Source organism: Cibotium barometz, chromosome 31, assembly GCF_041138505.1.
Source record: "Cibotium barometz isolate CiBa-2024 chromosome 31, ASM4113850v1, whole genome shotgun sequence".
NCBI lineage: Eukaryota > Viridiplantae > Streptophyta > Polypodiopsida > Cyatheales > Cibotiaceae > Cibotium > Cibotium barometz.
In genome coordinates, this window is record NC_141076.1 from 15,147,056 (window position 1) to 15,172,173 (window position 25,118).

The following is a 25,118-nucleotide window of genomic DNA, read 5'->3' on the forward strand; positions in this document are numbered from 1 at the left end:
AGTGTGATTTTTCTTCACCAATTGCTTCACCAAAGATGTTTTATAAATTATGGAAGTGCCCCCTCTTGTTGTATCTCATGCCATTGTCCCTCACTAGCAGCGACCTATATCTCATGAGGTTGTCCCTCACTAGTAGTGACCTATAAAATTTTTCTTGTGAATCAAAGGGAAAGAGAAAAAAATACTCTTACCTATGTATCATGTCCTTTTCTTATCTCTTAAGATCCTTTACGTGTATCAAGGTGCTCTGATACCATTAGAAGAAAGTGAGGGAGAGAGTGAGACTGAGCTCCTTGCAAGCAAACTTCTTCACGCACACTTTCACCAACACGGGTGCTTTCACATTCATTCAAACTCCTACATGAATATTATTGTTCTTCCTTACTCATTTTTACATAATAAAGGGAAGTTACTCTTCTACCAAAATAAATAAGGTGTTCTAGTGCAAACCCGACTATATGAGCTAGCACTATAACTATGCCATAAATCCAATATGGCTATGATACAACTTGTAATCCAGTGGCGTCCTAAGCATAATCTCACCAACCATGGGAATGCCATAAGCTTGGAGGTGTCATTCCAGCATGCCATGAGTGTGGAGGTGTCATCCTTGAAGGCCATCCATATTTGCACTAGGTTACCTTTATATCTTAATAATTTTTTATTTTTATTAATTTAAGGGTAAGGACATACATTTCTACCATACCCACTACTTACACAACATTGAGGTTTAAGATTAAGGTTTTAATGTCATGTAATTAAACTCGTTATCTCAATAATTTTTACTTCAAATCATTGAAGGCTAATGATTCACATTCTTATCATACCCATTTCTTAGAAAGCTTTCAAGTTTAATGTCAAGTAATTAGGAAAATTTCAGAATTAACCTTAAAAAATGCAATCTTTGAGGCTATACAATGGTTTGACTCATTAGAAAATACTGTTTATTTAATCTTATGTAATTTTTTAATCTTTATACATAATGTTTTTCATAATTTTCATACACAATTTCTAAGGCTTCAATATTGGAAACATTAATGCTATGGGCCCAAGGGTGGCTAGTCACCAATATGGCCAAATCTAAAAACTAATGGACGCAACTAGTGCCAATATGGCCAAATTTTTGCTAGTCTCAATAATGCCGATGTCAAAAGGTTTTTATAGGCATAGTTTTGCAATTAATACCAGTTTATGGACTACGTTTACACATCAAGTACGATGGTATGCAAATGTTCATTCGGACCTATATCAAACCTAGTCATGTGGTTACCCCACATCTCTAGGTCGATAGAGATACACTATGTGACCCATTGGACACAAATCATTTTTTCATCATAGTGTGATTACTCCCTTACCTTATCATCACACTCTTAACAATTTTAATATCCATCTAGGCTCTTGTACTTATGTGGGTGTGGAATAATGTAGCCTACCTTTTTATCTTTGCTTAATAAAATATACTCTAATTATCTCTATCAATGCCTTATACTATGCCTAAGTTATGTTTTTTAAAGAAAGATCACGTATTTTGTAAGTGTTATAAATTTACACCACCATACATTTGTCTCATAGCTTAGCATCGTAGGGGTTTGATATACTAGTAGTGATTAGCACAAAAACTTAAAGGGCGTATACTAAACGTCAATTTCTTAGTCAAGGCATTGAAAGGGCATACAAATTCAAGACATTAAAAGGGTTTATATTAAACCTCCATATCTTAATCAAGCTAGACATTGACAGGGCATACGATTTTAAGACATTAAAACGGTATATGTTTTCCTTTCCCAATTCTGTGGATCTCTTTTTCTTACCTTCCCTTTTAAGGGATAAACTCCCCTTGCAAGGGTACTAAAGCCTTCACATTCTAATTTGATAATTCTAATTTGATAGTGCTAATCTTTAAGCTCTCAAAAAAATATGCGAGGTCTACATTGATTTTTTACCTTCACTATTTTCTCTTTTTTTAAATTACCTCTTACGATACTTTTAATGTTTATTGATTAGGTATCCAGATGATCCATTTGATCGAATTTGGATAGCAAACACAACTACTCCAATTCTTTCCACGCGCTCAAACATAAACATCATAGCGGATGATCTGGAGAAACCTCCTAGTAAGGTCATGGCAACAGCTATAACGACAAACGCTTCAAGGAACCTTACTTTTGTTTTTGATGATTTTGGAGGAAGTGGTGGCTTTTACATAGAACTACACTTTGCAGAGGTTGTACCCCATATTCAACGTCACTTTTCTTTATTACTTAATCAGGAGGTTGCACTTGAGGTAATCTCACCCCGAGACCTTACCTCAATCTCTCTGCCGATTAATGAACAAGTAGACTTTCCAAGTCCCTTGCAAGTGACCCTTGTTCCTGCTGCTAATTCTATGGATGCGCCACTTCTCAATGCAATCGAAATGCTTAAATGGTCTGAAGATCAACTCCAGACAGCAGGGACATATATTCAAGATTGTAAGTAACATGTGAAAGCTAGCATAAATGTAGCTTTAATATTGATGAATTTGTTTTTGCAACTTTTGGATGTATTTTATTGTGGCAAGTCTTCACAATTTTGGGTTGATAAATTCTCTTAGGGGGTTGTTTATTTATGTAAAAAATAACATTGATGATTTGAAATGATTAAAAGTTGAAACATGATTAAATTACACCCAGAAGAACCAAAATCCATTTGAAATGGTAATCAAATCAAATTGTTTTTAAAAACCATAAATAATTATACTCATTTTAATTTTCAAACTTGATCGAATTGGATATATATATATATATATAGAGAGAGAGAGAGAGAGAGAGAGAGATTTTTATAATTGCCCAATGTTGACAACATCCTGTGGGTATTGATGGTGGGAATCCATGACCGTCTCCCATTTAGATGCTACAAATATTCTAGTGTGATTCCATGACCCTGAACATCGACCCATCCCCTATAGAGGCTAGAAATAATTTAGTGTGGTGAGAGTGGCTCTTTAGCCTAACACTAGTAGGATCTCACTGGTTGGTTTTGGAGGGATCTTCCCATTCAATAAGGCTCTCAATTTTCCTTTCTTTATGTACCATTTGTGCCAACCTCTTCTTTTACAAAACCTACAGAGTAACCCACAAGTATCTTTTAAAGTACTCTTTCCCTTCAATTATTAGCACTATAGCCTTGTGTTGTCTAGTCACCATTGCCTACTGTAACCAATCTAGTGTCTCATGGGAGACCCAAAAATATTACCTTTCGTATTGCTTTAAGTCATTGTATATTTGAAGGCTTTCAGCTGTTAGGGTTAGGGTTTGGAGGTACTACAAACACAAGCATGGGGAGCAGAGAGAGAGAACACAACTCTTGTTGTGTATTCAGTTTATAATGTGAAGTACAATAGCCACATGATAAAGTGACCTAAAAGATGTGTTCACATGTCCGGCCATAAAATGTGCCGGGTGGACCAAAACACTTATAAACTGTTTATAAGTGAAACTAAGCTAAACTGGGGGAAAAAACCTCCACTAGCTGAAGTAAAAAGTGCCCCAGTAATCTACTGATGATCACTAGCACTCCTCTGGGTGCATACACAGCATAAAACCCAACAAACCCCCCTGGAGTGATATGTGATCAATGTACATCATCCACCAAAAGGAAACAAATTCAAAGCAGTGCAGAATGCTTCGAGTTTCGGATGTGGTAATGCCTTGGTGAAGATGTCTGCCACATTTTGATATGTAGGATAGTAGATTAGACTGATATCACCTGCCTGGAGTCTCTCCCGAAGAAAATGATAGTGAATCTCAATGTGTTTCATGCGAGCATGAAACACAGGATTCCTGGCCACAGTAATGGCACTCTGACTATCAGTATAGATAGGTTTAGGCTCCTCCACTGAAATATCCATATCAGTCATGAGACGACGCAGCCAAACACACTCAACAGTAGTAGTGTAGGTTGCTCTGTACTCTGCCTCACAAGACGAAGTGGCCATTGTGGTCTGTTTCTTGCTTAGCCAAGAAATGCATGAAGAGCCAAGAAAGAAACAATTTCCACTAGTGGAATGTCTGGTATCAAAATCACCAGCCCAATCTGAATCACTGTAAGCGTATAACTGCATGTCACCCCCTCAGGATAAAGCAATCCAAGAGACAAGGTACCCTGCAAATATCGGAATACACGCTTCACAGCTTGCCAATGTGACAACCACGGGCTGTGCATGAATCTGCTCAACTGAGAGACTGCATATTGAATATTTGGCCGTGTAGTACACAAGTAAATAAGGCACCCAACAGCCTGAGCATATGGAGTGGCATCAAAGGAAATACTGTCATCTTGTAGTGATAGTTTCATCCCTGGCTCCATAGGAGTGCCAATAGACTTGCAATCTTGAAATTTACATTTCTCGAGAAGTTTAGCAACATACCGAGATTGCAACAACCCAATGCCTCTATTATCATCCTGCACAAAATGTATGCCCAAATAGTAGTGTACAAGCCCCAAATCAGACATGTCAAATGTCTGTTGTTGCAGTATCTCTTTAAAAGCTACAATTTTGTCATCATTAGATCCCATGAGCAAGAGATTATCTTCATAAAGACTGATGACCAGTAGATCTGTTCAGTGAGTAGGAAAGCATCTATCTTTGCATACCAAGCTCGTGGAGCTTGTTTCAAACCATACAAGGCCTTTTTCAGCCTGCATACTTTCCCTTCATGACCATGTTCTGCAAAACCTATGGGCTGATATACATAAACTTCCTCCTCGAGGTCGCCATGTAGGAAAGCAGTCTTTATGTCCAACTGGTGAACAACCCAACCACGATGTGCAGCCAATGCAATGACACACCTAAGTGTCGACATACGGGATGTAGGAGCAAATGTCTCCTCATAATCAATGCCCTTCTTCTGTGCATAGCCCTTTGCAACTAGACGGGTTTTGTACCTGTCAATGGATCCATCTGCATGTCTTTTCAACTTATAGACCCTCTTAGTACCAATTGCTTTCTTGCCTTTGGGCAGATCAACCAAATCCCATGTTTGATTCCTTTTACTAGAATCAAGCTCATCGTGCATGGCTTTGTTCCAATGCACATTATCTCGTGCATCCACAAATGAATCAGGCTCATCATCATCCTGTAAACTGGCTGCCATAACCATATTGAAATCCATGATGTGTGCATGCTCATTGGTTCGTGTCTCCCTATGAGTATGACCAGCAAGAGGACCCTCTAGATGGCTGTCCTGTAATGTCCTCAAATACCATCTAGGTATGTGTCTGACCTATGGTGCCTGCTGCCCCATACTTGGTTCAGCTTCTGGCTCAATTTACTACTGAATTTCTGCACCACCTTCATGATTTGCTGGCTATCCTGTACCCTCATGAGTTGGATCACCAACTGTGGAATGAAACTCCATAGGTAGTAGACCTTCAAACACATCATTTTCAGCCTGATTTGCATCATAACCAGCCATGGATATTTCTAATTTTTCATCAAAATTCACATCCCGACTAGTGAATATCTTCCTGGATAGTGGGTCATATAACCAGTAGCCCTTGCTCTCACGGCTATACCCAACAAAAATGCATTTTGTGGCTTTATCATCCAACTTCCTCCTCAACTCTTTGGGTATGTGTGCATATGCAAGACACCCAAAAATATGAAAATGTGATACCAAAGGCTTGCGGCCATGCCAAGCCTCAAAAGGAGTAATGGAAACCAATGCCTTTGTAGGACATCGATTCAAAATGCGACAAGCACACATGACAGCTTCCACCCAAAAGATATGTGGTAGCCTCTTTGCCTTTAGCATACATCTGGCCATCTCCATGAGTGACCGATTCTTCCTTTCTGCAACCCCATTCTGCTGTGGAGTATAAGGAGTAGTAAACTGATGTTTTATACCTCTACTCTCAAGAAAGGAATTCAACATGTGTGACATATATTCCCCCCCTCGGTCAGAACGGAGAGTCAACCTTGCATCCTGACTCTGTTTCATCAAGTGCTACAAAGGCCAAAAATGCATCATATACCTGTGATTTCTGTGTCAAAGGATAGACCCAGCATATACGGGAGGTCATCAATAAATGTAGCAAAATAGAAGCAACCTCCTAATGACTTCATCTTCATGGGACCACAAAGATCACTGTGTATTGCAGTTGCTGGTAGAGCCTGATCACGTGGGAAGGAAAACCTATGCATTTTTCCCAAAATACATCCTTCACAAATGTGATCTGGAGGCTTCTCCATAAGAGGTAGGTCTGTAAACATGTTATGTCACTGCATAAGCATAAGACTACCAAAATTTACATGCCCCATGCAAGCATGCCATAACTCCGCATCAACCATAGCTGGAGTAAGAGTGAATGCATTATAAGCAGAATGATCCACTGGCTGAAATGCATCCAACTGATAAAGTCCATGACATAATGTACCAGTATGTATCAAGGTCAAAGCATTAGCTTTGTCTCTGACCATGCATTTATCATCATCAAAGTGGACTTGCATACCACAATGTTCCAAAGAAGAAATGGACAACAAATTCTTCTTTATCCCTGGTACATATAAGGCATCTGTAAGTCGAAGAATAGAGCCATCAATGGCTATGAGCTGAATCTCCCCAATGCCACGAACTGGATATGAAGCATTGTTGGCACACTGAACAATTTTGCCAACAGGGGCAGGGCCTACATGACAAAACAAATCCCTGCGAGATGTGATATGCTTGGAAGCACCACTATCAAAATACCAAGTACATGCATGCTCTATCATACTGAGTGCCTGTGAAGACCAAGAGGCATCATAGCTGCATGTATAGAAATAGTAATCCCTGTCCTCAACAAAAGAAGCAGTCTCTGGAGGAGCTTTAGAGGCATCATTTACAAACATCCCAGATTCTTTTGCCTTCTCTTTGGCAATCCTCTTTCTACACTCTGTGATGTAGTGACCTGGCTTCTTACAATAATGACATTTACCCTTCTTCTTGGGCTGTCCATCACTTTTCTTGGTTTCCTGAGATGAACCACCATCACCTGAATTCTGATTTGAACTCTTTGGCTCAGATTTGCCTTTCCCCTTTTGACCCCTGTAGTAAATGCTTGTTCAGCACTTGTGTTCATATTCATATACTTCCTCATTTGCTCTTCTTGTAGCAAGAGAGCAACAAGTTCCTGATACTTGAGGGGTTCAACAGCATTCCTCATGATGAGGTTCAAAGAGGTATGAAAAGCCAAGTAAGATCTTGGCAAAGAGTGCAAGATGGTGGACACAAGCTGTGTCTCAGGAATAATCTTATCCACATTGATGAGTTGCTCTCTCAAATCCTGCAGCTTATTCAAGTGGCTAGACATATCATCTCCTTCATGCATTTTCTGATTTTCTAGCTCTCTTTTCAAAAACGAGATCCGAGCCTCATTACAAGCACCATACATTTGCTCCAAAGTCACCCATGCATTCTGTGAAGAGCTAGCTGAACAAATATGAGGTATAATAGACCTCTGTACTGACAATGCAATGAGTGACAAGGCTTGTGCATCTCTGGCATCCCATGTCTTCTGAGAATTTGTTCTTTGAACAGGCAATGGCTGACCTGGAGCCTGTACCGGTTATCCTCGTCCACGAGCACCCCCTTCTCGGGAGGAGTCTCTGGAGCCAATGGTGGACCTGGACGTGGTTCATCTCACCACTAACAAAATCCCAAAGACCTTTCGCCACAAGCACATTTTTCAGCATAAAACTCCACAGGGAGTAGTTCATGCCGTCTAATTTGTCTTCCTTAGACAAATACATGAATACATCACTCTGCTGTTGATTTGCCATTATGCCAATGCACAATGTTGTACCTGTGTATCAAAAAACCCAATAGCAAGAACCCTGAAAGCAACTGTACTCCACTGAATACAGTTTACCCAAATATGCCTGCACTCTCAATCCTCTAAATGTGCAACACAATGCACCACTAATTGAGTAGAGCAGCAAAAATGCTTACACAGTGCCAAAAATGCCCAAAAATGTTCAAAATGACTACACCCAAAACCTTGCAAGAAACCTGTAGAGTTTTCTTTGCAAGAAAGTCTGCCTGTATCTACCTGAAGATTTTCACAAAGAAAATAAAAATGCCCAAAATTCAAAGTATGTAATGCTTACCACTACTATGTTGAGCAGTAGTACAGTCGATTGTACTGTGCAGGTACAGATGATTGTACGGAGCAGACTGTAGGTACGATGACTGTACGACGAATGTACACTGCTCCAGTCTTGGTACTATACGGAGCAGTGTACTGAGCAGTGCGAACAGGTATACAGTAGGTTATCGTTGTAGGTAGCTGTAGGTACTCGTAGCAAGTACAGTACAGAAACAGTCGACTAGTGTTGTCCGGAGCTGGGCGAGTAGGTACACGGTAGCTGCAGTCGTGGTACTGTACGGAGCACAGTATGGAGCTGAGCGAGTAGGTACAGGTTCAGTCGACTGTATGTAGGTACAGTACAGAAGCAGGTACAGTATGGTACTGAAGGCGGCGCTGACTGTACGGAAGCACCTGTCTTGCTACGCAGAGGTGTAACAGTACGAGCAGGCAGAGTTGTACGGCAAAGGACAGTAGCTGTACGGTACTGAAGGCGGCGCTGACTGTACGGAAGCACCTGTCTTGCTGCGCAGAGATGTAACAGTACGGGCAGGCAGAGTTGTACGGCGAAGGACAGTAGCTGTCAGCGAATTCGTACGAACAGCTGACGGCGAGGGTGGCTAGTGGAGTTGGCCTGTATGGATGTCTCTCTGATACCAAATGAAGGCTTTCAGCTGTTAGGGTTAGTATTTGGAGATACTGCAAACACAAGTGTGGGGAGCAGAGAGAGAGAACAGGACTCTTGTTGTGTATTCAGTTTATAATGTGAAGTACAATAGCCACATAATAAAGTGACCTAAAAGATGTGTTCGCATGTCCGGACATAAAATGTGCCGGGTGGACCAAAACACTTATAAACTGTTTATAAGTGAAACTAAGCTAAACTGGGGGAAAAAACCTCCACTAGCTGAACTAAAAAGTGCCCCAGTAATCTACTGATGATCACTAGCACTCCTCTGGGTGCATACACAGCATAAAACCCAACAATATTTGGTGGATGTTTTATCTTAGGCTATTAATATTAAAGCCAATCAATGTTTTCTTCATTACATGGGAGACAATTTCTTTTTGGGTCACAAAATGCGTGTGTCTCTATACTGTATAAAGAGGATGGCATAGGGCTTACCATGCATCTCATAAACACTTGAATCTTGGCTATTTTGATCTCGGTTTGACATTCAACCATGGATATTGGAATGAGACGGAGGTGGAAGCTCATCAAAAGCATTTCCACCCCACCACACACATAGTGGGATTGATAAAGTGAGTCCATTGATAACATAGAAAAATTTATCCATTTAGTTGAGCATCATCCATGCCCTACAAGAAAGAAGGAATTGTTTCTTAGAAAAAATGGGGTGCACGCTGCAAGAGCATCACATAGCTTTCTCTAGCATATGGATGATGAATTGAAATTACAAGCTTCCAATGTTTCTTTTTCCACCCCTGACATTCTGAATGGTAGGCATACAGAGCGGGAGCCCCCCATCCCTCCCCCCCTCCCCTTCCTTCCCTCCATTTTCAAGAGTGGCCATGTCTAGAGAGAGGCCCCCTCAATTTTCAAGAGTGGCCATGCGTAGAGGGAGGCCCCATCCGTTTTCAAGAGTGGTCATGCAAAGAGGGAGGCCCTATCTATTTTCAAGAGTTTCCATGCATCGAGGAAGCCCCCCTCCATTTTCATCACTATCCCATCTAACTGTTGTCAGTTGACTACTCTAATTGTCCGTTGAGACCCATAAACACTTTCCCCAATCTCAAACATGTCAGAGCAAGTAATCTACACCATCAATTGACATCTCTAATGCTCAGCTGACACAGAGATGGCTCTATGCCTTCTCAATTAATTCTGACATAGAATCAGTTCCACAATCATCACACTCACACACTCAAGGGCTCCATTTTCATAAACTCAATCAAAACCACATCTTCACCCCACAACTGAAACATCAAAAGAACATGATTTGTATTTAAACAGTATATTTTCTCCAGGTATAGAAGAAAACCCTTCTCTATCTCAACAACCCTAAGCCATGGGCACACACATATAAGAAGAAAACACAAAAGTACAATGATTCCCCTCAGTTGAATCACATCACATCTTCAAAATCTTGAAATCCACTATCTCGCATGACAGGCCTTACAAACCATCACACACTGACACGAAACAACAACAATTGAACAGAATCGAGTTGGTTCGAGTCTCTAACGAGGCTTAGCTCCTCAAAGATCCAAGGGGATGCATCACCTTCAAGACTCTCCAGCCCTATGCTCTCACCCCACTCTGATCCAATCCATTCTCTCATACTATGTTGGTTTCGCTTCGAAAAGTTGGAAAGTATATTCAGGAAACTCCAGCCTACAACTAATAGTCTCTGCAAGAGCCCACTCAACTGTAGACCTTCTTTGGTGGTCTTTCCAGCCTCACTTCTATCAACTACAATCCAACTACACGTGCATACTGCCTAAACTCTTCCTCTTCAAGGCCATCGGTTTCTTTCTCAAACCTTACGCCACCCATCTTCTGCGTTACACCACACACTTTCTATTTTCATTTTGAGCACCTTCATTATCCATTTGATTGCCGCACATATTTTTGTACTTGGGATCCATCACACACCTTCATACATATCTACCTCTCTATCTACATATCATGCTTAGGATGCGCTTGAGATCTCACAATGTAGAAAGTAATCTCTAGAGGATCTCATTAAAATTCATGTGTACCCATTCTTAGTTACAATCCATTATTATTTAAGAACTACAATCTCAACCTTGACAAGGTAACTTGATATGGCTTATTCTCTAAAGCATCGATTCTTGTACACAAGTCATTTTGTAGCTAATTTGGCTTACAAGACATGGTACACTCATTTTATAGCTAATCTTGATTTCCTCCTTAAAAAATATCAATTTTATGGCATCATTCAAGATGTACAAACAACACCAGCCATATGACCCACAAGTTTTACAAGTCCACTAACCTAGATGCAACAATATTATTTCAACATAATCTACTTACCTCTCAACATCCCTAGGTATACATGATCTTAAAAAGGGGGATCTAGCATTCTTAGGTATGAGAAATATTTAAATACTGTGTACAAAATTATTCTAAGAATTCAATGTCTTGCCCACAATGAATCTTTATCTTGTTGGAGACACATCATAAGGGAGCTCCCAAATAAGAAGCAAGGTGTAATATATAACTCCCCAACGTCACAAGTTTTTACCTTTTCATTTACCTTTACACTTGCACGTAGCCCCATCATGATGAGTAGCTTCTTTTGGTATATTTTAGTAATAGATGCAATTTTATTGGTTTTAACCTTTTCCTTTAAACTTTGCAGTTGCACCTAGCCTCATCATGATGAGTAGCTACTTTTGGAATATTTTAGTAGTAGATGCAATTTGATTGGTTGTGAGCTGAACTTAGGTATGCATTCTGGATATCAATGTAGATTAATGTAACCTTGCATTGAAATCATTACATTAACCACCTCGATAAAGATTTTACTTCTCTCAACTTTGATAAAATCTTTACACATAGCAAGACTAGTTGGTTCTTGGGTTTAGCCTTGCAAAGATGAAGTGCTAGGGGATGTAAAGGTAGTGGAAAAGAGGAACATGGAGAGAGAATGAGATCCACACATGATAACATCTTGGATGAGATTTGAGACTCTTAAAAATAAAAGGATTTAAATAAAAGAAAATAAATAGCCCCTCTTTTTTATAGAGAAAGGCTCCGTTCTACACCCATCTACATAATTTTCATCTCCAATGATAGATTGCCATGTGTTCTCACAACTTAGAGAACTCCATCCTAGTGAGCTACAAGCTTTGTACAAACCTAGCAGTTCATATTTACAAGGCCAAACCACAGAGCTAACCATCAGCATAAAATCCATCATAAACAATTAGTGTGGTCCTTACTACAACAACAAAAATTGATATTTTTTTTTCAGAATAATAATAAGGTGGAAACTTGTGGGAGAATCTTGCAAGGCCCACAATGTGATGGAGAAGCTAGTCATGGAAACATGGGAACCAAGAAGTGTGATGGAGAAGCTATCGACGATGGGATACGGTTTTTGGTGGCTAATCTCGTTGTGGCTTGTCAATCATTTAATGATGACTACTTTATTTCATATAATAACAAATATGGGCTTGATACTAATTAGAATAATTAGTAGAATGATTGTGGATGTGAGTATGAGTGGAGTGAATCATTGTAAATACCATGTGTATCAACTATAAATACCTTGGTATGGGAATAGAGTGGTTTGAGAGTGAAATATTATTGGATTATATTGGGAAGATAGAAATGAGTCATGTATTTAGGGTAGGCCAAATGTCTACATGGACTCAATAAGATACTTAAATAAGATGGAGACCACATGCCAAGCATATGAAGGGAATGTGGAGGAGTGTGGAGAAGTGTGGGATCCTTCTAGAAATCCTAAGTGGAATATGGAAGATATTGACATGTTGAAAAGAGAGGGTCCCTATGAGATCCATGTGAGAGGACTCTTGACTTTTTCAATTTTAAAAGATTCATGAACATCTTTAGATGCGAAACTTATCAAAATGTGCCCAAAAGGACAATTGATGGTGACCCATGTTCTTTTGTCACCAGGGGCGAAGGAATCTACTGGCTGGAAATGTAACAGGGTGAGAGTTTCTCTATAAAAGAGGCCTCTCTCCTCCCTCTCAAACACCTCATTTTTTTTCTCTCCTTGTAGCTATGCCATAGCCTTGTATTCAGCTCCTCCTATGCTTTTCCATCTCCCTTAAGCACTAGACTCTCCTACTCTTGTGGTCCTCTCCAATTGGAAGTCTCTTTTGGTGCCTTTCTCTATCTTTTCCCTCTTTGCTTTAGAACTTACTGTGTCCACATGAGTAGCTTGCTTCCAAATCTATTATAAGAGGATCCTCTACTCCCTTGGGCAACCTCAACCCACCATGTATCTTGGAAGTTACTTTTCTAGTGAGGGAAATAGTTCCCTCTCCCCACAGTTTGCAGGTGGGTATAGACAGTTTTGGTACTGTTCACTCCATTGATGTTTTCCGTACTCTATTTTTAATGGCAAAGTTTTGGCTGTTTGATTAGAGCAGACTGTGTATTTGGGATAGTTTTTTGACACTTCTCACTAAAACAGTCATAACTTTGTGCTCGCTTCTCTGTTTTTTATCAAACTTATATCAAAATCTTTATTTTTTCAAGCTCTATCCATTGATGTTTTCCATATTATATCAAAATCTTTATTTTTTCAAGCTCTATCCATTGATGTTTTCAATGTTTTTTCTGAGTAGCATAGAAAAAGTTATGGCTATCTGATTAGAGCAAACTGTGTATTTGGGACAGTTTTGACACTTCTCACTAAAACAATCATAACTTTGTGCTCGCTTCTCCGATTTTTATGAAACTTATATCAAAATATTTATTTTTTCAATCTCTATCCTTTGATGTTTTTGAGTAGTACAGAAAAAGTTATAGCTGTCTGGTCAGAGCAGATTATTCACTTTGGAGAGTTTTATTGGTTTTTTTCTTTTTTTGAAAATGATGCGGCCCAACCATCTAATCCGTCCAAATGAGCCATATCAATATACCCCTTTCACTTCAATTCACATTGTATTGAGCCAAAAGATTTTCTTCCAGCAAAGACTTGCCCTCACTTTGGAGCTGATCTTTGGGTTTAAATTAATGCTTCCCCAGAGCCTTTCCTATTTCCTCTTCTAGATACAATCTCACCTTTGATGTCTATGTATTTTCTTTGATCTAGGGAGATAGACGGTGAGAGTTTGTTCATGTTGCTTTCTTTGACACCGAGACCGCCTCCCCTTTCTCAACCTTTGGGTTTGAGATGTGACCAAAGTTAAACCTCCAACTTTGTGTCACACTAGATCTAATTGAAGTGGTAATTTTATGTGCAAGTGCTGTATGTGAGTATAATAGTGGTAGTGCAGCACACAAGAGAGGGATTAAATAGTTATTAAATTAGAATAATTATATTAGTGTGAACACACCATTAGGCACCACCATAAATGTGACTCTTTGTATCATACACACTAACAGTTTACAGAACCTGCTTGTATGTAATTGACAAGGATCATGTAATATAACATAACTCTATTATGCCTATTCTTGTGTGTGTATCTCCCTTTTTCTCTATTCTGTGATCTTTGTGAAGATTGGAATTATTGAGATTAAAATGTGCCTAATGATTAAGAAGGCTCCTACATGGTATCAAAGCTTCCAAAAACACTCTTTGCCTGTGTAGATCGGAGATCTAGACGATGTGTAAATCCCTAACCTTGCTATCATTTTCTTTAATTAAAGATAAGCAATTACCACAACTAAAGGGATGAAGCAAAACCTCTTAAGTGTTTATGCAGGAGAGGAAAAAGTTTTAGAATCGTTCGAAATATTAATAAAATCGTGGACCTAGATTCATTGCAGGTCCCTTCTCCCTTGTGCTGGCAATAATCCCTCCCCTTGCAAGATGCAAGACTATTGATCTCTCTATGTAACATGCACAACAGTCAGTTGTGCATCATGGAGCAAAGCAAGAAGAAAAGCCACCTAGTAGCCCCTGTGTAAAAGAAGAAATAATGGCAATTTCTGATCGCGTATGAAACCATGCAGATTCAGTCATCTCTAAATTTCTCCTCAATCTCTTTGAGGATCCCCATATTCTATGGGTGAAGAAAATTCAAAGGACATCCCAATCAAAGGGCTCGGTTGAAGCCCATGGCGACCTTGCCCTAATTTTTTCTGATTATATTGATGACTATACAAGAAAGGTAGTTCCACACCTTTTACCTTTATGTGTAGATGCTAAGCATAATCAGCACCCACATGTATTGTATGTCGGGCTAGCCCCTTACTCCTTAATGATCTAAGTAGTGCCCAGCTAAGCCTATTCTTCGCCCAGGCATCACATCTTGCTAATGCTACTTACTATCAAGGTGGATGTCCCGATTCTAAAATTGAATTGATGGCACATGTAATTTTAGCCTAGGTTTAGCTTAGAAAAATAAATCTCCGGTAGTTCAAAATCAAATCCCATTTTCATGTCCCTCTTGTGTTTTAGATGGGGGGAATTTTAGAATAATTATATTTGTGCATTGGGCACCATCGTAAATGTGCCTCTTCATATCATGCGCACTGGCGGTTACAAAACCTGTCTCTATATAATCGACAAGGATCATGCAATATAACATAACTCTATTATGCCTACTCTTGTGTACGTATCTCCCTTTTTCTCTATTTTGTGATCTCTAAGATGATGGTAATTACTTGGCTTAACATGTGCCTAATGATCAAGGCGGCGGTCTTCTTTAGCGTTCCCACAATGAGGTAGTCTTCTGTAGCGTGGGTAGCAAAGCATAGAACCTTCTACAGCGTGGGTAGCAAAGCACAGAACCTACTTTAGCATGGGTAGTAAATCACAGAACCTTCTACAAAAAGGCAGGAATGAGAAAGAAGGTGGCCATAGCTAAAATCACAGTGCGAAAGCAACATAGTAGCGATTCTTCCAAACGAGCCCCATAACACAAGTCACTCCTGATAGAGAGGCTGTTATCTCTACAACTTAGGCTTTACAACTCTGCATGCTGCAAATCAAAAGTTCTTTTTCCACCATTTGTTTTTTGAAAATTGTAGGAATTTTCCCAGGCCTTTATCTATTGAGATGGTTTATGCGTCTTTGTTATTACCCATGCCTTCACTATCAAACTATTCATATGATAAATGGTGTTGGCCTTGTTCAAACACTAATTTAAGATATGTTTCACATTTCTTGCACCAATGTTAAGCTACTTTTTTGTGAAAGCAAGATGTGCAACTTCAAATCACTTATAATTCTTGAAAACATTTACCTTATCCAATTGAGAGCTGCTATTAGAATTTGCATGTGTGATAAGAAGATAACTTCTGTCACTATGACTAGAGATGAATATTGTGAGGATGGGTGTAGAGAGGAAGCCCTTCTCTATAAAAAGAGAGGGAGCCTTCCTCTATAAAAAGAGAGTGATGTTTTGATTTGATTTATTTAAATCTAATTATTTTTCTTTGATATGTTAGAATGGAGGATAGTGATGAAGATGCTCACATGCCTCATTACTTTATAAGCTACTTTATTTTGAAAGCATTATGTGCAACTTCTCATCTCTTATAATTCTTGAAAGCGTTTCACCCCATCCAATTGAGAGGGAGTATTCAAATTTGCATGTGATAAGAAGATAAAAAATTCTCTCAATATGATTCGAGATGAGTTTGTTGGAGGGGACGACTTCCCGGGAGGTCACCCATCCGGGTAGTGTTAACACCATTGCATACTTAACCTCCACCCCTTCAAAGCCACAAAAAATAGTGGAGGAGGGATGGTAATAGCCCTAGTTGTCTATTATTTATGTATAATCACATTATCCCTAACACTATGCATGTGGTATGTGGACGGCCATGCCATGACCTTTGAGCAAATATTGTGAGAATGGGTGTATAGAGGAAGCCTTCCTCTATAAAAAGAGAGTGATGTTTTAATTTGATTTATTAAAATCCTTTTATTTTCCTTTGATATTCTAGAATGGAGGATAGTGATGAGGATACTCACATGCGTCATTACTTTATATTTTTATAAGCTACATTATTTTGAAGCTAAGCAAGATGTGTAACTTTAAATAACTTATAATTCTTGAAAGCATTTCACCTTTTCCAATGGAGAGGGAGTGTTAGAATTTGTATGTGTGATAAGAAATTGGAGATAAATATTATAGAGAGGATGGGTGTAGAGAGAAAGGCTTCCTCTATGAAAAGAGATGGATCCTTCCTATATAGAGAGGAAGACTTCCACTATAAAAAGAGAGGGATCCTTCCTACATAGAAATGAAGTGATGTTTTGATTTAATTTATTCAAGTCTTCTATAGAGCAGGCCTTCCTATAAAGGATCTTTTTTAACAGCCCCAAACCTTATCCAAGATCTCTCTCTCTCTCCCTCTCTCTCTCTCTCTCTCTTTATATATATATATATATGTATGTATGTATGTATGTATGTATGTATGTATATATGTGTGTATGTATGTATGTATGTATGTATGTATGTATATATGTGTGTGTGTGTGTGTGTGTATGTATGTATGTATGTATGTATGTATATATATACGTGTGTGTGTGTGTATATATATATATATATATATATATATATATAATCCACTATCTCTACAGAACCTAGCACTTCACCTTTACAAGGCCAAGCCCTAGATCTAACCACAAGCAATTACTCTGGACCTTAGTGGATCTAACTACTATAGAAATTTTGTGTGTGAGCAATTTATGTGATTGCATGTGTACTAGTGCAGCATGCAAGCATGGTGTTTAATAGCTCACATGTCTAGGAAATTGTCTTCATTGCACAGTCACTTGATAGGTACAACAATGCAAGTACTCCTAAGAAAGGTAGAGAATAAGTGAAAGGTTGGAGAAGCTCAATAGGTACTTCTATAGAAGGGAGAGAAGAAGAAAAAAGGTGGTTCCAGGTAGAGCCTCTTACGTGTCAATTAAATTTGATGAAAAGCCTAGCCACACAGCTTGAAGAGATTAACCATGGAAGAAGATATATGCATTGAATTATTGTTAAAAAGTTTTCCCCATGAGGACTATGGCAGCATAGTCACTACCCTCACCAACTTGCCTTTCCAACACCTCACATCACAACAACTCTTTTGGAAAAGGAAAAGAAGATCAAAAGGCAAATGATCACCAACACCACTTTGCCTGTATTTCAAGATGGGGCCTACGTCACAAAAAATCACTTCAACAAGGGAACAATAAAGTCAACACTCAAAGACAAAGGAGAGAGTAAGTGCCACTTCTGTGGTGGGATCTGTAAAGCCAACACTCAAAGACAAATGAGAGATTAAGTGCCACTTTTGTAGTGGTAAGACTCGACAGTCAAAGACAAATTGTTACACCAAGAATAGCGTATCATCTGGAAACTTGGTATAGCATGAAGATGAAGAAGAACATGCTCATGTTGTGGCCTCTCATTGGCCTAGTTTTGCTGATGTTGAATGGGACCTACAATTACTCATATGGATCCTAACTCATATGTAAATCATGTACGCCATTTATATCCTCTCATTTTGTAAACTAATAGGCTAGAAATTGGAGTGAAATCTTAGGATTATACTTCTAATGCAACTAGAGTTCGTTTCAGGTTGGGGTTGTAGGTGTTATCAGTGCTGAGAGTGGGAAAGCCACGAAGGTTCCCTTGGACTACTACTAGAAATTTGGATCATCAATTTGAGGGAGGGATTTTTGGATAAAATTGATGGATACATGGGGATGAGGGATAATATATGAAGCATAAACTTGGGGAAAATATGTGCAAAGGTCAAAGGTGTAATCATCACCAAACAGTAAAGTATCAAAAGAATTCATCCAAGTAGGTAGAAACAACTCGTGAGGAATCTGGTAGGTGAGAGATCATGGAGGAGAGAATGTAGCCGGTTGATGATCTAGAATCAAGTAGAAGGTGGCGATGAATTGGAGGTGGATTCCCGACCTCATTAGTGATGTAATCAACCTTGTAGTTACGCCTATAAGAGGCAAGATATAATGGAAGTATAGCTCATATTTTATATCATTATGCTGCTCCTTTGGTGAGTACTTTGCTTACTATACTAATCACTCAATGTTGTGCATGCTTAGGCTTCATCCCCTATACTGATCTTTTTCTTTGATCTACCATGAAATTCAACAATTATAATTTGCTTGTATTTATATTTATTCTTGACAATATTTGAAAACTTTTATTGTACATAAATAAATGTTAGTTTTAGGTTTACTTGTTGTGTGTTTGTGTTTGTGTTTGTGTTCCTCTACCCATTCATTTAGTATTCTCTTTCTCTCTCTCTCTCTCTCTCTCTCTCTCTCTCTCTCTCTCTCTCTCTCTCTCTCTCTCTCTCTCTCTCTATTTAAGCTTTATAAAACTTGAGCCAATGAAGGGTAAATGAAGCTAGTTTTTGACCCAAACACATCACCATAAATAATCTTGTCAGTATGAGAGTAGTCATGGAGAGCAGATAAGACTTCATAGAAAATGGCAAAAGGACAAGCTAATTCTTGACCCAACTCCTAGGCCCCTTTTTGAAGCATCATGTAACTATGATTTTTATTTATGCTTATGATGTATTTCTCTTTGGATACAGCCTCAAGGAAGTATAGTGTCTCTTGGATATCTTGGGCTAGTCTTGTTGTATTATTGAACTATTAGTCAATGTTACAAAAACCCAAAATGATGCTCATCAAGGTCCCCAAGGTGGTAGCCTAGTGGATAGAGCTTGGGTCTCTCATCTCGAGGGGCCTCTGTATCACATGTGTTCAAGGATTGTTTTAAAAATCCCTTATATGTGAATTTCTCATGCATAAAATATGCCCTTTTCCTATTCAACCTGTCAATACCCCCTTTAAATGGTACCCTTCTGTATGTAAAAAATGTGGTAAAAAGGGGATATTAAAAATCCCTTCTATTGAAACCATGTGCTACACTTACATATGAGTGACCCTCCCAAGTCTCTCATTTGAGAGGTTCTTCATTCAATTACTCTTTGGGACACCCAACTAGGTGTTTGTTCATGGTGGCCATATGGATACAATGGTAGTTATCGCCATCCCACACATTAGTCAAGTCATCGCTACATCGTTCAAATGTTTCCACCTCATCATTGATGATCCGATGATGATAATAGCATACTATACCTACCGTTTAAGCTCAACACTCGAGGTTAGGGATGGTGTCTTTCATGGACATTGAAGATAACAACTTGATTACAACACCCAGTTACTAACCACACGTTAGGGTGTTCACTCCAATTAGCCTTGTGACTCACTTGCAAGGCTCATCTTGTAGCTTTCCCACTAGCTTCAAAAGTGATCAATATTTGGAAGGGTGGTACCCCTTTAGTGTGTGCATCTATGTAGAAGTAGGGTGAAATTCAAAAGTGTCTTTCATGGATATCATCCCAAATCTTTTTTACATGGATCAACGCGTAGTGGCAACCCATAGTTGCATTGTAACTAATAAAAAATATTGGGACTGAGATTGTTTGCTAATCACATATGGAGTTCATAAATAGAGGTGAGGTAGACTAGCTATTACAAACTTGTGAACAAATGTAACAAAAGTAACATCCATACATGTAATAATTCAGTGTTTCCCTTTGAGGTTTTTCCTTCTGTTTGAGGCTTTGGTCACATAGGTGACTAGTAGTTTATGGTGTGGGGACTTGAGGGGGAAGCATTTCTATGTGATCTTGGAATGGTCTGAAGAAAATTTAGAAGACATTCATGCATTTGAAAACTCAGAAGTGAAAACCTCTACACCATACTCAATGTTTCTCGAAGAGACTTGTAGGACTATGCCACTAGAGTTGGGACTAACTTTGGAGAGGGTCTACATGTATGTGGCCCAAAGTCAACGACACATTGGGTGATAGATTACCCAAGCTACCCTTGCAGGACCTGAACCAAAATGCACAATTAAAAGAAAATTTTTAACTTCAAAATGGGTTCTAGATATGGGGACATAGTTTTAGACATGAAGGTTTGCAAGATTTTCTAGACATTTATTGCTCCCAAAGAAATGAAGGGAGCACATATCCTTCTACAAATATTGGATGCCCTACATCAAAGAGCACAAAAGCCTATTATTGCATCTCAATCACTAGAACATGCACATTTGATATTTTGGTCTATAACTTTACATTGACTAAAAGTGGATATATCACTATCGACATAAAAATAAAAGATTCCTAGATTGGATATCTTTGAGAGTTCGAGCCATGTAACCAAAGGAAGAGATCAAAGATTGCTATTCATTAGGTGTTGAACTTGATAGTGATGATGATTGCTGTTCATTAGGTCTTGAACTTGATAGTGATGATGATGTTGTTGAATGCATGGAGGAAGATGCTGCTTCCACCTCATCATCCTCCTCTATTGAATTAGGGGATGTGTCTCTTGATAGTGATAGTGAATGTGTCTCTTGATAGTGATAGTGATAACCTTGTTGACAATCTTGTAGGTGTGGGATCTAATTAAATTCAAATTTTTATTTTAAAGCTACTATAGCCATTCACGTTGTTCTAAGTGTCAACAAGGTAAGTTGAACACAGTCAAACTGTCTGCGTCTAAGGCCTCGCAATTTATTCTATTTTATTTTATTTCCACTTATACTGTAGATAGATTACTGCTTGTGATCCTCTCAAGTCTCGGTTTTTGTTACGTTTCACAGAGAAACAGTCAAATTTTCCTGTAGAAGGTAGCCATCTTTATGAAACCAAATGTCCATATTCACAATTTGCGTGCATACATACTAGCACAGATCTGTGAGAAATCAAACAATTTTACGTGGTCTCCAAGTATCTTGTTTAAAATCGGTACAAACCTACTATCTCTGTTTGTATTTTGCTTGTCTAGCTTCACGTCTCTATAAAAAATGAGCTTACGTCCCTCCATTGGCTTCAGACATAGAGCGGTTGCCAGCTCTCGTCATATATATTACTCTAGTCATTTTGCTATCACTTATATCATTTACCTTGGAGGTCACTGCACAAACAAGTCTCATCTCGCGTTTAATGAATGCATAATATACAGTGGAAGCGATCAAGAACGTTCAGGAGTCCCTCACTTTAACGGCATATGGCGATGGAGATCCCTGCCTGCCACAAGGCTATGGGTGGACCTGGATTGTGTGCAGCAACAACAGGATTACACAGATGTAAGATTTATATATTGGCTTTACTCTATTGAAAATCGTGTAAATTTATGGTAATTCGTGGACTGACTAATTCACTTTACAAACACTCGCTGTTTAATGACTATAATTTAGACATCTCGCGGGTTACAAGCTTAGCGGAACCATACCTTCATCTATCAACAATCTATCCCAGCTCCAGCAAATGTGAGCATATCGCATCTGCAGGTGTGTCTTTCGCAGAGCCTTCGCGAGTCCCACATTGAACTGACAAGATTTTATGTGGTGGCAGAGATCTATCGGACAACATGCTTTATGGCTCAATACCTGATCTCAATTCGTTGGTGAACCTTCAAGACTTGTAAGTTGATAAAGTGGAGTTGACTTGGCACCTTTATTAAGTATACCTTTTTTTTCCTCATGAGTACACACACCATTCTACTCACCCCACACACACCTGAGTACCATAAAGCATACTTTATGCTTCCAACCTTCTCTCTTTATATTTTTTTATTTTTGCATATACTTTATGGTATTTTATAACACATTCATTTCGGCCATGTCACAGGTATCTTCAAAACAATAATTTAAGCGGAAGCCTCCCCCCATTTTTGGAATTGCTACCAACCTTACAGCAATTGTAAGTAGACAAATAGGAGTGTGTACATGAATGCTTCTTCTTTTTTTTAAAACATAATTTTGCTAATAAATGACCTTTTGTTTCAAGGAATGTTAGCAATAACAATCTATGTGGGAGTATCTCTTCATTACTTTCAAAGAAAACGATGTAAGTTGACATTCTATAACCCCTCTACCTTTTTTGATGTAATTGAGCACCCGTAGCTTTGCCACATGTAATACATGGGTATAGCATCACTAAAAAAATGACCATGGATATAAGTTCTATACACGTTGTACTTTTTAGTTATGGGGTTACCAAAAAAGTATCCCTGCTAGCCCTCTCTTCTTTAAAAAAAAGGCTTGGTCTAAAAATGTATGTGCATGAAAAACAACCTTTAGTGAGCTTTATATTTACCATCATTATAATACACATGATAGACAATCTAATCACCACATGCCATGAGTCAACTAAGCACTACTCAAAGTTGAAGGCCTAAAAAAAAAGCTTGGTCTAAAAATGTATGTGCATAAAAAAGAGAAAAAGATCCCTCTATTACTTACCAAGAAAACAACCAACATGGCTAAGAACAAATACGTCCCCCAAGGGGAAACACCAGTAAGGATAAAAAAAGGGGAGGATGCACTTCTTCTTCGACTAGTTGCCGCTTGTTCCCAGCCAACCAACATGTTTGGTAGCCGCCTAGGTCACCGCCCAGACTAACCCGTTGTGCAACAAACTATTGTGGTTTGAGCCTTCTTATTTTGTAACAAACTTGTAATGGTTTCTTGGAAAACTGAGTAGTACTCGGCGGATGGATGTAAGCAGCAAAGGGGGCATTATTTCGATATGTGTGGATTAGAGGATAAGGAACCAAGGGATAGTTGAGTACAATGTGGATGAGTTGAGACTTTGCTATTGTACTGCATTGTATTGTACATGCTAATAATGAACAATGCTATAGGGGTTGGTCTCTAACTTGTCTTCTCTCTGCTGTGCATAGTTTTGTCTATTCTGCATCTATTACATGTCAAGTGTATTCATGTCTAGACATGAACTCTGGTACGGAATCATGACAGACCTAGGAACTAACGTGCGTGCAACCACGAGAATGAAGGGAGCTCAAACAAAGCAATGTGGTACTACCGCCACACAGATAGTCTGAGGCTGCAGGAAGTCAAGGGCAACTGCATCATCCAAGAAGACTTCGAGAAGGGATTCCATGTTAGCAAGAACCACATAATCACGAACCATGAAGGAAGCAAGAAAGAGAGCACCAAGAGCTTCAAAACAAGAGGAAGGAAGAGCAAGAATAGGAAGAATTGGTAGCTGTGGGAAGAATGTCTCTCAAGTACCCAAAGTTCAAGGGCAAGAGTGAGGAGGATCTAAATGCTCACATATTTGCCTTCGAGACCATACTCTTAGCTCCATGAGGTACATTTCCACAAAAGATAGAGTACCTTGTAACAACTTTGGGTGGCAAGGACACCCAAATATGGTATGGAGCACTGCTAGATGTCTGAATAATTGAAGAAAGCCTTCCTAAAAAGATTCAAGAGAGACAAGACCATCATAGAAGTATTGGAAAAGTTGCAGAACCTAGCTTAGAAGAAGAGACCAACAGAGGATTATGCAATAGAATTTCGAGCACTCATAATGCATCTGGATCAGCCCAACAAACCTACTCCAACCACATTGAGGCAGTGGTTCATGAGAGGATTGAGGAAAAATCTCCAGACGACGATGGCCGCCTATGATTTGGATACCCTCACCTTTGAGCAAGTGGTGACAGGTGGCAACCAAAGCTAAGGGGATCTTGAAGCAAACAAGAAAAGACCCTAAGAAGAAAAACAAGGATAAAAGAAAGGAGGAAGAAACTTCTGAGTTAGATTTTAGAGAAGACACCTTAGAATCAGATTCCATTCAGGAATAGGATGCCGAAGAGTGAAAACCCTAGAAGAATAAAGGTAGGAAGTAGGTAGTGGATGTTCAATAAGAACTGAATGCCACCCTAGCCAATATTGCCAGCAGAGGACATGTAGGATCTGGACTAAGACCGAATAGCTGGTGCACAAAGTGTAACAATCAAGGTCATACTACGAAGGAAGAGTGCCAATTGAAAAGCATGTAGTAGCCATGTGCTATCTATTGGAAGAGAAACCACACCACTGATATGTGTTTTTACAACACTCGAAACAAGAATTCGAGAGCGGTGGAAAGGTAGTAGTGTCAGCGCGACCAACAAGTCTTAGTGGGCCAACCAAGTCACCACAAGGCCTCAAAACAGTGGACCATACAAGAGGAGGTGGAAGATTTGGGCAGAGGAGATCTGAGCAAATATGCTTCTACTATAATGCCCTAGGGCATAGACAAAAAGATTGCCCCATATAACAACGCCATCTGCAAGAACTACAAGAGACTGATATGCTTCTACTACAATGCCAAAGAAAATGATTGCCCCATATTATAGCGCCATCAACAAGAACTACAAGAGGCAAAGCTACAAAGGAAGGAAAACCCAACAAGAACTGATGAATGCAGTCGCAAATATGGTAAAAGTGGACCAATGGGTGGGAAAAAAATAAGAAAAGCCACAAGTGATGATGCCCATGACAAGATCGAAAGGACTTGTCAAGAT

At 39.1% G+C, this 25,118-nt stretch overlaps 1 protein-coding gene across 3 annotated transcripts in view; it reads left to right on the forward strand.

Moving 5' to 3' along the window:
• Positions 1–25,118, forward strand: part of LOC147620541 (putative LRR receptor-like serine/threonine-protein kinase At1g67720) — a 119,598-nt gene that overhangs the window by 47,855 nt on the left and 46,625 nt on the right. For all 3 annotated transcript variants that reach the window (XM_086824765.1, XM_086824766.1, XM_086824767.1), the window contains exons 3-8: positions 2,005–2,471; positions 21,762–21,885; positions 21,997–22,068; positions 22,154–22,222; positions 22,430–22,501; positions 22,589–22,648. In XM_086824765.1, the coding sequence (XP_086680891.1) occupies positions 2,005–2,471; positions 21,762–21,885; positions 21,997–22,068; positions 22,154–22,222; positions 22,430–22,501; positions 22,589–22,648 (864 nt within the window). The remainder of the gene's footprint in view (positions 1–2,004; positions 2,472–21,761; positions 21,886–21,996; positions 22,069–22,153; positions 22,223–22,429; positions 22,502–22,588; positions 22,649–25,118) is intronic.